The following is a 12,400-nucleotide window of genomic DNA, read 5'->3' on the forward strand; positions in this document are numbered from 1 at the left end:
AGACACCCAGGTGCCCCTCCTGCAGGACCTTTTTAGCAAGAGGAACTGGGCAGCATGATGCAGGGAGGTGACCTGGGCTGACATGGCTCAGGTCTGGGTTGGCAGGGCAGACAATTTCAATTCTCAACTCTATTTATCTCAGAAGCATGCTTAATTCTTGCTTTTGACAAAGATGCTATATTTATAAGGTGTCATGGATTCACTGGAGACCCCTTCTTCCATACAACTCTCCTCTTCCCCATTTGATCCCTTTCCTACAAAAGCAAGTATCAGAGGAAAGAACTCATAGTGGCAAGAATTCTGGACATAAAGTTCTGAGGGCAGATCCCAGGCCCTGCTGATTCTCCTAGGTGTGAAGTGTGTGCATAGGTGAGCCCATGATGTGTTGTGGGTGGGGGTGGAGAAGTCCAGGTGATCCTCTGTCAGGAAGCTTCTGTCAACATTGTTGTTCTATGCTCCTGTGAGGTCTCTTTTTCATTCCTACTCCAGATTGTCCATTAAAGGGGGAACATAATCATCACAAGTATGGCCTGTGATTGGGAGGTGGGGAGGAAAGAGCACACATTCAGTCAGACATCAGCCTTGGGATCAACTTTATTCTGTATTTTACCTTCACCAGGGAGAAGAAAGCAATGAAGCTGGAGAGCAGACCAGCCTGCACCACATAGACACAAATCACATTTCTAAAGAATGTGCGTGAAATTACAGGGCCCAAAGCAGACCAGACATCAAGCACAAAGATCAGCCAGGATCCCAGACATCCCATCTCATCTGTCCTTATTGGGTGTTTAGATTCAACCATTTACATATATAATTTTTTCATTTTTAAAAGCACAACTGATATTTCAATGTCCAATCATTTGCTGTTCCTTTTTAGGATGCAGTGACTAAATGATTCAGTTTTTTATTTCTGTAATACCACCAACCTCTTCTCTGTATTCATGGTGGTGGTGGTGGTGGTGATCGTACAAGGTCCATCAAAATTCAGCTTCTTTTGAGGCTTGAGTGAGAGGCTGATCCTCTGAATGATGAATGAAAGCATCCTTGTCTGTTACACACTCAAGGCTGGGTGAGTTTGTGCCCCAAGGAAGCTGAACTAGGCTTCTGTGGTCTCCCCCTCACAACTGCACTATTCCTACAGTGGCAATCTTCTATTAGACTGCTGAGAACATTACTTATTCACAGAGATTGATGAAATACAGAGAGAAATGTCTTCAGAGAAAACGGACCCAGTCCTGGAATACTGAGGAAGCCAGGAGACAAGAACAGGGTGCACACAGAGGTACCTACAGGTGAAGGCTACCATAGCATGAGTTTGGGTTTGGTTTTCATCTGTTGGCCTTCTTCTTGACCCCAGATGGCATTATGAGAAGCTACTTTCCCTTGCCAGGGGGTAAGCACTTCTCCTGGACTTTCTGTGGACAAACTTCCACACATTTTGTCTGAGATAGCTCCTGGCATGGATCCACACACTGAGGTGGGCATTGGTCTTGACTTTGCTGTGGACAACATTCTTGCTGTAACTCCTGGCACTGAGGAAGACACACCTCCTGAACTTGCGCTGGGCACTTCTCCTGGCAGGGGTCTTGGCACAGGGGGAGGCACACATCCTCAGCATTTGCTTGGCACTGCTCTTGGGTCTTTTGAAGACATGGAGGAGGCACACATGGCTGTTTGCACTGCTGTTCATTAAAGGACATCTTAGGGTAGATGGCAGAACCTGAAACAAGCACAAGATTTGAAATTAATTGCATTAACAGTACCAGGCTGGGAACTGAGAGATTAAGGGTTGATAGAGGGAAATTGGGAGTTACTGATTCTTTGCTGTTTTTTTATCCTTTTCTCTTTTCTCTCCTTACTTCAGCTCCCTCTGATAGCCATCTCCTAAATGAGAATATTCTCATAGCTCTTGTCTGGGTACCCATAGACCAATCCTACCTGACACCACAGTTCTACCACAGGTGTTCCCTTCTCCTCTATTTGACAAATCTTTTTGAAAATCAGCTGCAAGAAACTAGGCAGAATACACAGGATGGAGTGAGAGGCTCAGGATGTGGCAAATCACTAAAAATCAGTGGAAAGTATATAGTCCAGTGGAGGAAGAGAACAGCCTCCTGAAGGCAGAGCAGAAAGCGAGAGGGAGAGAGGGCACAGATGTCTCCACTTACCTGTCTTCAATAAGACTCCACAGAGGACGTGGATTGCAGGGCCCGGCAAGGCAGGGACTTTTATATAGTGCCCGGTCCTGCTTCCTACAGGACTGACTGGCCACGTGGGACAATTTTCTAATTGTGGAGTCACCAAAATGAGCTTCCTCTGAAATTGCCCATGGTTTGAGTCACTGCTTGGGATGCCTGTTAATCAGCCTCCATTTGGGCCGCTGGGTCCTCACCAGACCTCAGCAGGGAGAGGCTCCTCTTAGATCTCTCTCATTAAAGGTAGCAGCAAAAGAATGTTCATAAAAACGTTATCTCAGTCTGTTAAACTGGGATTGGGTTCCTTGTCTGTCCAAACTGGTTCAGGATGTGGCAAGAGATAAGATCCACCTTACTCATCTTGCCTGCATCAATGGGAAGATTTATGCCTAAGGCCTGGGGTCTGTCTGGGTCAAGGGCATGTATGGCCTGTTTCAGGCATTTCCACTGGATACTTCTTCATTGGGCCTGGAAAGTCACACTCCCTGACCCAAAGATGGCTTGTCCTGTGGTTCCAAGCACACAAAGACCCTACAGCCTCCTGAGGAGAGTGATTTTTCCCTCACAGAAGTCTTGAAAGAAATTGGAGTCATTTGTTACTTGTAGGGCAGAGGAGAAGAGGAGAAGGAGAAGGCAGGTAATCTTCATCTTCTTAACCTCTATTTATGTCATTTCTAAAAGTGGAGTTACAGAGTTTACACAGTGACCAAGAAAACAGGATACAACAAGGTTGGTCCGCCTCCTTGCCTTCTGGAAAAATTTCTCAGAACTCAGGTCAATAAAAGCCAGGGGATGAAAGGAAAAGTTTCAAAGCAAACACACCCAGTTTTCTATACATCCAAGCCTCTGTGTGGGCTGCCACTTCTGTCTTGGGCGCCCTCTCTCTCTGTGACTTGTGAAACCCTAAGCATACTCAAGGCTCAACTCAAGTCTACCACCTTCCAAGAGCCTTTACTGATTACTCTAAACCAGAAACAAATTCCCCTCCTTCTGAACTTCCATATTGTCTATTGTTGGTGCTATTTATATGACATTTAGTATAGTTATTAGGAATTCTAGCTATTTATATACAAGATCTTATTGCTACCTTGGTTGTAGGTTTCTAGAGGGTAGGGGCTAGTAAATGGAAGATCAATGACTATTAATGCAGTGAATGCATTAATTAAGGAATAAAGAAGATAAATGTAGAAGACAGCTGGAGTAGAGGAGGACTTTATTTATTGGAGATGGAAAAAAATGTTTAATGAAAGAAGCCCCTAAGCACAAAGTGGTGGCCTTGTTCTTGTTTGCTAAAGTTGGTCAAACCCCAGGGACTTTAAAGATGATGGGCCCCTCTAACTTGAAGTATGTTTAGGTTATTTCCTAAGAAAAAGTGTTTGGCTAAAATCAGAGGTTCCTGTAAAGGTTTACACAAGTTTTGCATGCTTGGTCCTCAAAATAGTTTCTGAAAGGTGAGCTGGGGAAGATCAGACATTTTGGCCTTTAGGACTGGGGCACAGAGGATTCATATAGCACCAGCATGGGCCCCCCCCAGTGTCCTGTAAGAGGCAGTTTCTCCGGGGTTGGAGGGGTCAGAGGTCGGCTGAGGGGAGCCCTGCTGATGTTATTGTGAGGCACACGATCTTCTGGGGGCTGGGGGAGGGGAGTGAAGTTGTGCAGGATGAGGAGACAGATTTGGAAGACCCATCGGTATATCTGAAGGGACAAAGTCATTTGGAGAATCTGGGAACTGGACGATCAGGTATAGGATGGCGGGGGGCAGTCTCCTCCTTTTCCTTCTTTTCTTTTTTTCATCTCCTCTTTCCATTTCTCCTTTCCCTCTTCTTTTCCTCCATCTTTTGTATGAAATGTCTAAGAAACAAGATGACTCTTTGGAGTCCTAGGAGACAAGAAATTCTCCATCACTGGGTATATTTATTCACCCTTTCAGTCATTCATGGCTCTGCTTTCAAGGTGTCCATAGTCTCATGGAGAAGATTGGCAGAGGTAAGCCCCCATGCCCGAGAAGAAGGCCCTTTCATCAGTTTTGGAAAGCTGGAAGGTCCTGGAAGGCTCCTGGGGGAGTTGTCTGTGCTGTGTTTTGCTGGAGAGTAGAAATTAGCAGGCAAGGAGGGCAGGCAAAGGTATTGCAGGTGCCTGGAAGAAGGAGAACCCAGCTAAGAGGAGAGCCTGGGGCTGACTTGGGAATGTGGTGGGTGGGAGGCTGGGGGGAGAGCCCGCTTGGTTGAGATTTCCAGAAATTTTCTACAATAAGATACCCAAGATGACCTTGCTTGTGCCACATGCATTTCTGTGTCTTTGGCTGAGACTCAGGAAGAGACCAAATGGGGATGTGTAGAACAATGAAGAAATCAGGCCATGTTCTCATGGAAGAGGTAATGAAGTTAGGAAGAGGCCAGAGTTCAACTTCTCTCCAAGGACTCTGTCTCTGCCTCACAGTGAGCTGATGACATTGAAGTGGGTTCGATGTAATCACAAGGTTCCTTCAATGTGTAGAAGGGGGCAGCATAGTCAGTTTCACAGTGATGTGATGTGAGAAAGATTGGCCATTGTTGGCTTGGAAGATGGAGACCATGCACCGGGAACGTGTACAACCTCTAGAGGCTGGGAAAGGCAAGTGAACAGATTCTGCCCTAGAGCCTGCAGAAGGAGATAGAGTCTTATTGGCATTTTGGTTTTAGCCCAGAGAGACCTGTGCCAGACTTCTGACTTCCAGAACTCTAAGATAATATATACTTATGTCATTTTAAGTCACTAAAGTTATGGTAACTTGTTACAGCACCAACAGAAAATTAATACACCTCTCCAATTTCTGAAGCTCTTGGGAAGTCTCAAATGAAGAAGTAAATCCCACTTAGCTCTGTCTCATTAAAGTATCTGCTCACTGGTCATGTCAACTCCTGAATCAAAGATCAGCTTTTGGTGACACATGGGAAAACAACTGGGCTTAGGACCCCCACTGACCTGGAGCTGACTCAGTTACAAAGAGTATGTATAAGAGTGGCTAAACTACTTAGCCTCTCAGAGCCTTAATTTCCTCTTGCTGAGAAGGGATAACATTTCACAGATTCCTTGTGAGGAATAAATTCAAGAACATATTTGCCAACACTTAGGGCCACCAAGTTACTTATAGAATGTTAGTGTCATCTGAGTCTGTTCAGGACTTAAATCCCTCATGAAACATTACCAGCTCTCTCAGTTCTTGTTCGGTCTCCTTTACTCTGTCCCCCAAGCACTCTTTTTTCTTATGCTTTTCTAATCACTGGGATGCAGTAGACAGTGTACTTCACAGAGGCCCAGAGACCTGGCTCTGTCTCTAACAAGAGGTGTGACCTCAGGCAAGCCCCTGACTCTTACTGGCCTCAGGTTCATCATCTTTAAAATAGTAAAGGTAGATTAGGAGTCAAGCCAGGTCCAATGCAACTTTGATATTCAGGGATACCGTAAATGTTGTCGTAAATGATTAGCCCAGGCATCTATATGACTTTGTAAGTATGTAGATGTATGTCTGTAGGGAGAGTGGGGGAGGGGGGCGTCTCTTCCTCCTTGATTAGGTTATGATTTATAATCCACCTAACCTTCTGTCTTCTGTGGGTGGCAGTGACCTAGCCAGGTGGCTGAACGACCTTAGGTAGTCTATATTTTCCTAGGTGCAGAGTGGGAGTGAGTATTTGGGGTCCTCAAAAATCAAGCTTAGTGGTCCAGTATCTGCAGTTGTGGCCTGGACAGTTTGGGGAGATTGTCCCACTCTACATCTTAAGATTAGGTGCCTAAATAGTTTCTTTAACCATCCCCGGCCCTCCAGCAAGACTGGGGCTAATCTGATTGAACGCCACCTTAGATTTAAGATTTTAAATTTCTGCCGCTGTCATTACTGGGAGCCAGGGTGTAATTACACAAGACCAGCAGAAGAGAGTCAGGTGTGTGCAGGCATGCTTTTCTCCCCCCATTCCCATCAAATAACAATCTCCTTTGTTCAGATCATAAAAGTTCCCAGACTCTTGTGATTCACTCGACCGGCCCGTCTGCATATTACAGGGCAGTGGCTCTGATAAAGCTGAATGGTGCAGAATGTGGCTCACCCCATTCCCTAAGAGCAGGTGCCTCTGGAGAGCCTGTGGGTTCCTGGAGCAGAGTCCACCACCCCCTCACTTCCCTGCCTCCAGTGTCGGCTGCACAGGCGGTCTGAATTAGAGGTTGTGGGAGGTACTGTGGGTTACAGGCCACTGTGCCCAGAGGGGACATGACAGTCCACCTGATTCCCCCTCTTTGTTTCAGTCCAACACGTGCTTTAAATAGGAGGCACTAAATTATTTATTAACTGCATTTCTTTTTCACATGAGGCAAATGAGTTACAAAAGTTAAGGGCCTAGTTCAAGGACAAATGGTGAGCTCAAGTCTGGACCAGGCAATGGCCCATGTAAAAATATTTAGGCCACCACATTGGGGATTCTTTATAAACTTCAAGGAGCCAACACAGACACAGACCAGTCAGTGGTTGTAAACAGTTTTGAGGTAATCGAGAAATACATGTATGTACACATATTCACCTTCAGGGGATTCATGGCCCTCAGGTTAAAGACCCCTGACAAAAAGATATGGGGAGAAATGTATACCCAAATTGTTTAGGTTGATATTGGTCTTCAGTCCTTTTCCCCTTTGAGTCTGGGTTCCAGCTTATTGTGGCCTAAACTCTTCTAGAAATCAACTCAGTGTAAACTTGGTTAAGACATTCCCTCTCTGGGGTGTTATGCTGAGCGAAATAAGTCGGGCAGAGAAGGACAAATANAGGCACTGGGCACATTCCATGTCACATCTGGCAAATATTATACTCAGTGATGCAAAAGTCCGCATCTGGCTTGTACTGTGATTTGTGGGCTCTGGGACATAGTTTGGGAATGGGGTGGAGGGAATGGCCCTATAAATCTGCTTGCCTTCAAAGATATTTGCCTTCCTTTTCTTTAACTCCCTCTTCCCCCCTCAAGCCTGCTGTGCCACACAGAGGATGGAAGGAGACATGTGCCATAGAAGATGGGGTGAGGACTCTAAGTGCTGACCAGGCTCTTGAGTGCTTTTGTGTCCTGGCTAAGTTCAGTTTCCCATGCCAGGGTGTTTGCATATACCATCTCACAGGGCGCTCCTCTCCATACCTCAGTGAGACTCTTCTCATTCTTCATGAGAAGAAACTGAGACCCCACTCCTCCCACTGAGGTGACACAAATTGCCTGGGCTACACAGTTGAGAGTGTAGAATTCACTTGGAATCCCACCTTACAAGGTGAGAAATCTGCTCAGAGGCAGGCTGCACTTCCCATGTGAGGTTGGGGAGATGATCGATGGGGTTTTCATCTTGTCAACTAAAGGGAAAGTGATTAATGCCAAGGATCCCTTTTTCTCAGCCCCAGGCCACCCATATTCAGCCCTGTCCCCTTCTCCCACCTCTGAATTCTGGGAATGATACATTTGGGGAGCATAAGCAAAACAGTAGCCAGAGCCTCACCCCAGAGCAATCTCCTTTTCTTTGGAAAAGTGCATCCAAAGCTGCTGAACAGCACTCATCTATTGTTACTGAATGTCTTCACTGTGTGCTGGGCAGTGTCTGTTCTCAGAGAACTTACAGCCCAATGTAAGCAGATGGACAGAATATGGCAGGGTAAGTGTTACAGAAGAAAGGTGTGGATGCTCTGAGATCACAGAAAGGGGCATTTGACCAGCCTGCCAGGGGCAGTGGAGGAAACTTCTTGGCACTGGCCAGGCTCACAGTGCCGCCCACAGTTGGCTTGGTCTGGGAGGACTTACGAGTCCTTCTGCGAGGCCAGCTCTATGGTTTCTTGAGAAACCACGATGAATGGGGGTCTGTGGTAGAGTCTTCTCTCATTGCTTTTCCATGAAATGAACCTCTGAGTTGGGTTCTGATAGAGATGAAGACCAGCCCAAGAGGACCATTCAGAGGAGGACTTTATGGGAGGAGAAGAATGATAGAGGACAGACAACTGTACAGTCATGCAAGCCAGAAACTCTCTGCTGTGCCAGGAAGTGCAGGCGATTACCTATTACTGGGCTGCAGAACTCTAGAAGTGGAGAGAAGTGGCAAGGTAAAGCCAGACAGGCTTTGCCAGTGGGGGCCAGCTCCAGAAGAGTTTCACATGACTGGTCAAGTCATTCGAGCTGTTCTTTAGGCAAAAAGGAGCCTTTTAAGGATTTTAAGCAAGAGAGTGACATGTTTAGATTTGGATTTTAGCCAGCCTGCCTTGGCTGCCTTCTGCTGGAGGCAAGACTAAAAGGTGAACTTGGAACCTCACAGGCCAGTTAGGAGGTTCTGGGTGGTATAGGTGAGAAACAATGGGGGTGTTTCTCTTGGAAAGAGCACAAGCCTCAGTCTGAGCAGCATTTCTTTGCAGGCTGGGAGAGAGCATGGAGCTCTGCGGATGAGGTTTCATGCACCAGGTACAGCTGAAAATACCCTACTTTGCATTTTATGATCAGTTTGTATTTTAGCATCTTTATGTGTTTGGCAATTGACTTACTGTATTTACCAATCTGTTTCTTTTTTTTTTAATATTTTTATTTCTAGGAGAGAGAGAGAGAGACAGCATGAGCAGGGGAGGGTCAGAGAGAGAGGGAGATACAGACTCTGAAACAGGCTCCAGGCTCTGAGCTGGCAGTCAGCACAGAGCCCGATGCGGGGCCCGAACCCACGAACCGCGAGATCATGACCTAAGCGAAAGTCGGACGCTTAACTGACTAAGCCACCCAGGCGCCCCTTACCAATCTCTTTCTTTGCTGAGCATCAACAGCTGTGGCACAGAAGTGGTTGTGACTCGTCATTGTCAATAAAGCCTTCCAAGATGTGCTTGTGATCATGTCCCTGGCTGGAGTATTTGGTCATGAGGTAGCAAGAGGGGCAAATAGGACAGGTTCAGTAACTGGTTCCTTGTTGCCGTCTCTACAGCTGACATTTGCATGTGAGGGACGCATGAAAGTGAGCTCTAAGTTGTCTTCCAGCCTCAGAGCTTCAAAGCAAGACATCCCTGTGATTGTGTGCCAGGCCTTGCCTATGGCACTGGCCAGGCTCACAGTGCGCCCGCAGCTGGCTTGGTCTGGGAGGACTTACAAGTCCTTCTGCGAGGCCAGCTGTATGGTTTCTTGAGAAACCACGATGCAAGGAGGTCTGTGGTAGAGTCTTCTCTCATTGCTTTTCCACGAAAGGAGAGGGCTTGGTCCTGCCCGATCACATTATCTGTGAGCTATCAAGCCTGGCACTGCACAGATTCTCGTGATGCCACTCTTCAGGTGTCGCTTATTTATTTATACAACCCTCTACCATTTGGGGCAGGGCCCTGGTGACCGCCTCTGGGGCTGGCAGTAATTATGGCATTCTGCAGGGAGGTAGCACACTCATCATGTTCTAGCCATCTTTCCTGGCCTTGCCTTTGATCCAGCTGTTTGTTGGGAAAGTAGCCATTAGGAGATGTGTATCTTTGGTTTCATTTACATGGGAGAAAAGAGAATTAAATTGGCAAATGGATGGTTTCATGTTTTCAGAGATGGCCTCCACCCAGTCTGTGCCCAGAGTGCTCAGAGCAACCCAGGAGAGCACCGGCCCCTGACTCACACTGCCACAGAGCCATGAGAGATCTGAGACTGAGACCCTACCCCTGAAAGGAAGGCACACAAAGTGGGGTGCCTTCTGCATGTTGTGCACTCAGGTGTAGGAAGATGTTCTTCATTCTTTTTTTGTTGTTTTTGTTTTTGTTCATTAAGCAAATAAAGACTCTGGGTGGTTTCTGAACTATTCCTGATTATATAATTTTTTTCCCACTACATGGGAATAAAAGCTTACTAATGAAAATACGAAGGCTAGTGAAAATAGAAATACTCCACAGGTTACCATAACTCCATTGTCCTAAAATAACTACAATGTTGACAAATTTCCATTATTATTATTATTATTATTATTCATAGAATGTTTTGGTTAAATATAATTGCTTTTATACTATACCTCCAACTGGGGCCTTGCTATTTTTCCCCTTTAGTACATTTTAATAATTGCATAATGTTTCATCAAGTAAATAGATCTAAATGTATTTAATCAAATTGCTGTTAGATATTCAAATTGTTTCTAAATCACACTGTGATAATCCGCTTTACATAGCTTTATTTTCTATTTTGGAAAAATTTTTCTTTCTAAGACATGGAACAACAGTTGTGTCCAAGGATTTTATACTTTTGATATATATTTCTATATTCCTCAAATTCTTTTTTAAAAGGAGTTTTGTCTACTTATGTTCTCACCAACAATGGCATAGTCTTTAGCACAGGAATTCTCAGATTTATTATTTAAAAGTGATCATTAAATAGATGGAAGAGGCTGGCACCGTATCATGCTATTTCCTCTGTCTCTCTCTCTTCTCCGTCTTTTCTCCCACACTTCCTCCCTCCTTTGTGATTTCTACTGAGGTTCAAGAGTTGTCCATCTATTATCAACAGTTGACCACATGTTCCCTAATGCCCTAAACGAGGCTTCCAGAGGCTCCCAGTGTCCAGAAGTTACCTCTCTGCAGGGCCCCTGAGATTCTAAGGCCTCTTCACATCCAGAAAACGAGAGGTTGTATGCCTACAGCCTTGCCTAGCTCTCATATCCTAAAAGTCTGCTTCTGCAGCCAGCTCATTTTATGACTTGGTCTGATGAGAGTCCCACGTGTCTTGGGCACATTTTGGACTGTTTGTACTTACTGCACCTTTGTGGTTCTGAACCAGCTTCCAGACTCAGAAGGATAGAAAGCTGTTAATCCGTCATGATTCCATAGGTAACCAGCCCAGATTTCTTACCGTGGCAGGAGAGAATCCTAAACCCACTTCCACTTGAATTTTGTGGGTTGTAATGACAAACTGGTTTGGTCTGTGTGTCAAAGCTCTCTTAGCCACTTGGTCATAGGGGCAGGCTCAAGCACTACTGGGCAATTAGGTTTCTTTTTCTGAAAGTATTAGGAGCATCTAAAGCCCAACTTGCCAACAAGCTGAGTCTGCACCTGGCTAAGGACCTTACCATACGAAGGGAGTCCTAGGAAAGGAGCAGAGCCACCCTGAAGATGAGTAGAGACTGGTGGAGATGAGGGAGCTTGAAATGGTGGCCATGCTCCAAGGCCCTAACATCCCAGTTCTTACAGTTCTAATTCTATGCCCTCCTCCCCACCCTAATACCCTTCCCAGCAGTATATTCCCTTTTGTGAATTAAACAAGTGACTTTCCCTAGCCACTTGTAAATAATCCCCACTTTACAACTGTGAATACTTTTCCTGTTTATTTCTAATTGAGGTCCTTCCAGATTTATCCTTTCGTGTGTGCTGAAGTTTTCCTTTAAAAATTTTATAGATTCATAGGAGGTGGCCCAAATAGAGCATCTTTCACAGGAATTCTCTTCGTGGCGACATGTTACAAAACTAAGGTTCACTGCTGACATTAGTGTAGTCCACAACTTTAATTTTTAAAAGAGTACCTATCTGTGCTTACAGGTATAATTTAGTATCTAACTATTGTCTCAGGAGACCTACAGTCTAGTAAGGAAGAAAGGCACAGGGAAATTATGTTCAGGTGTGACATGTGAGACCTGGGAAGGTACTGTGTGCTCCCCTCTGAGGGCTGGCTGTGTTCCAGTAAATCAGGTGCTTGGGCACATGTTCACCCCCTAAGCCTCATGACAACCTTGTAAGCTGATGGCTAGCATCAACACTCTTTATATAGAGAGACGGAAACCAAAGAGCAGAGCAGAGCTAGAGTTTAAGCCCACACGGCCTGTTTTCAGAGTATTCTATCCAAGCATTATGCAGTGGGACTAATAGATGAAGGTAGAATTTTTCCTGAGCCTTTCTGGACCTTTCACCAATGTCCCACTCCTCTTTCCCCCTAATGCCCCTCTCTTCCTCTGTCATGACTACTTGAGCTCCTGAGGTGAACGATTGTAACAACCATATTTATAGCTCTCTCAGACCACATTCTCTGGATGCGCCCCTCAGGAGATGCCACATCCCTGTATGCAGTAGGTGGGGTCAGAGGGGAAGCCGCTTTCAAAAGTTGTTAATTGTAGAGTGAGGGTTCTAGCCTCACTCTCCAGGATTGCATCTTGGTGCTTTAGTGCTAGAAAACAACAAACAAACCAAAAGTTGCAGACAGACAGAAAAAAAAAAGGACCAGGAGAAGAAAGCC

General features: G+C 45.5%; 1 protein-coding gene across 1 annotated transcript; it reads right to left on the bottom strand.

Moving 5' to 3' along the window:
• Positions 1–576: 576 nt before the first annotated feature.
• Positions 577–2,365, bottom strand: PRR9 (proline rich 9). The gene is made up of 2 exons (XM_077780167.1): positions 2,169–2,365; positions 577–1,720 (listed from the first exon to the last, which is right to left on the bottom strand). The coding sequence occupies exon 2, from the start codon at positions 1,698–1,700 to the stop codon at positions 1,374–1,376; it is 327 nt and encodes a 108-aa protein (XP_077636293.1). The 5' UTR covers positions 1,701–1,720; positions 2,169–2,365; the 3' UTR covers positions 577–1,373.
• Between the last annotated feature and the right edge of the window lie 10,035 nt (positions 2,366–12,400).

This window comes from Crocuta crocuta, unplaced genomic scaffold (assembly GCF_008692635.1).
Source record: "Crocuta crocuta isolate KB4526 unplaced genomic scaffold, BGI_CrCroc_1.0 scaffold364, whole genome shotgun sequence".
NCBI lineage: Eukaryota > Metazoa > Chordata > Mammalia > Carnivora > Hyaenidae > Crocuta > Crocuta crocuta.

Excerpts from the sequence above, each read along its gene's own strand:
- PRR9 (XM_077780167.1), bottom strand. The coding sequence starts at position 1,700 with ATGTCCTTTAATGAACAGCAGTGCAAACAGCCATGTGTGCCTCCTCCA.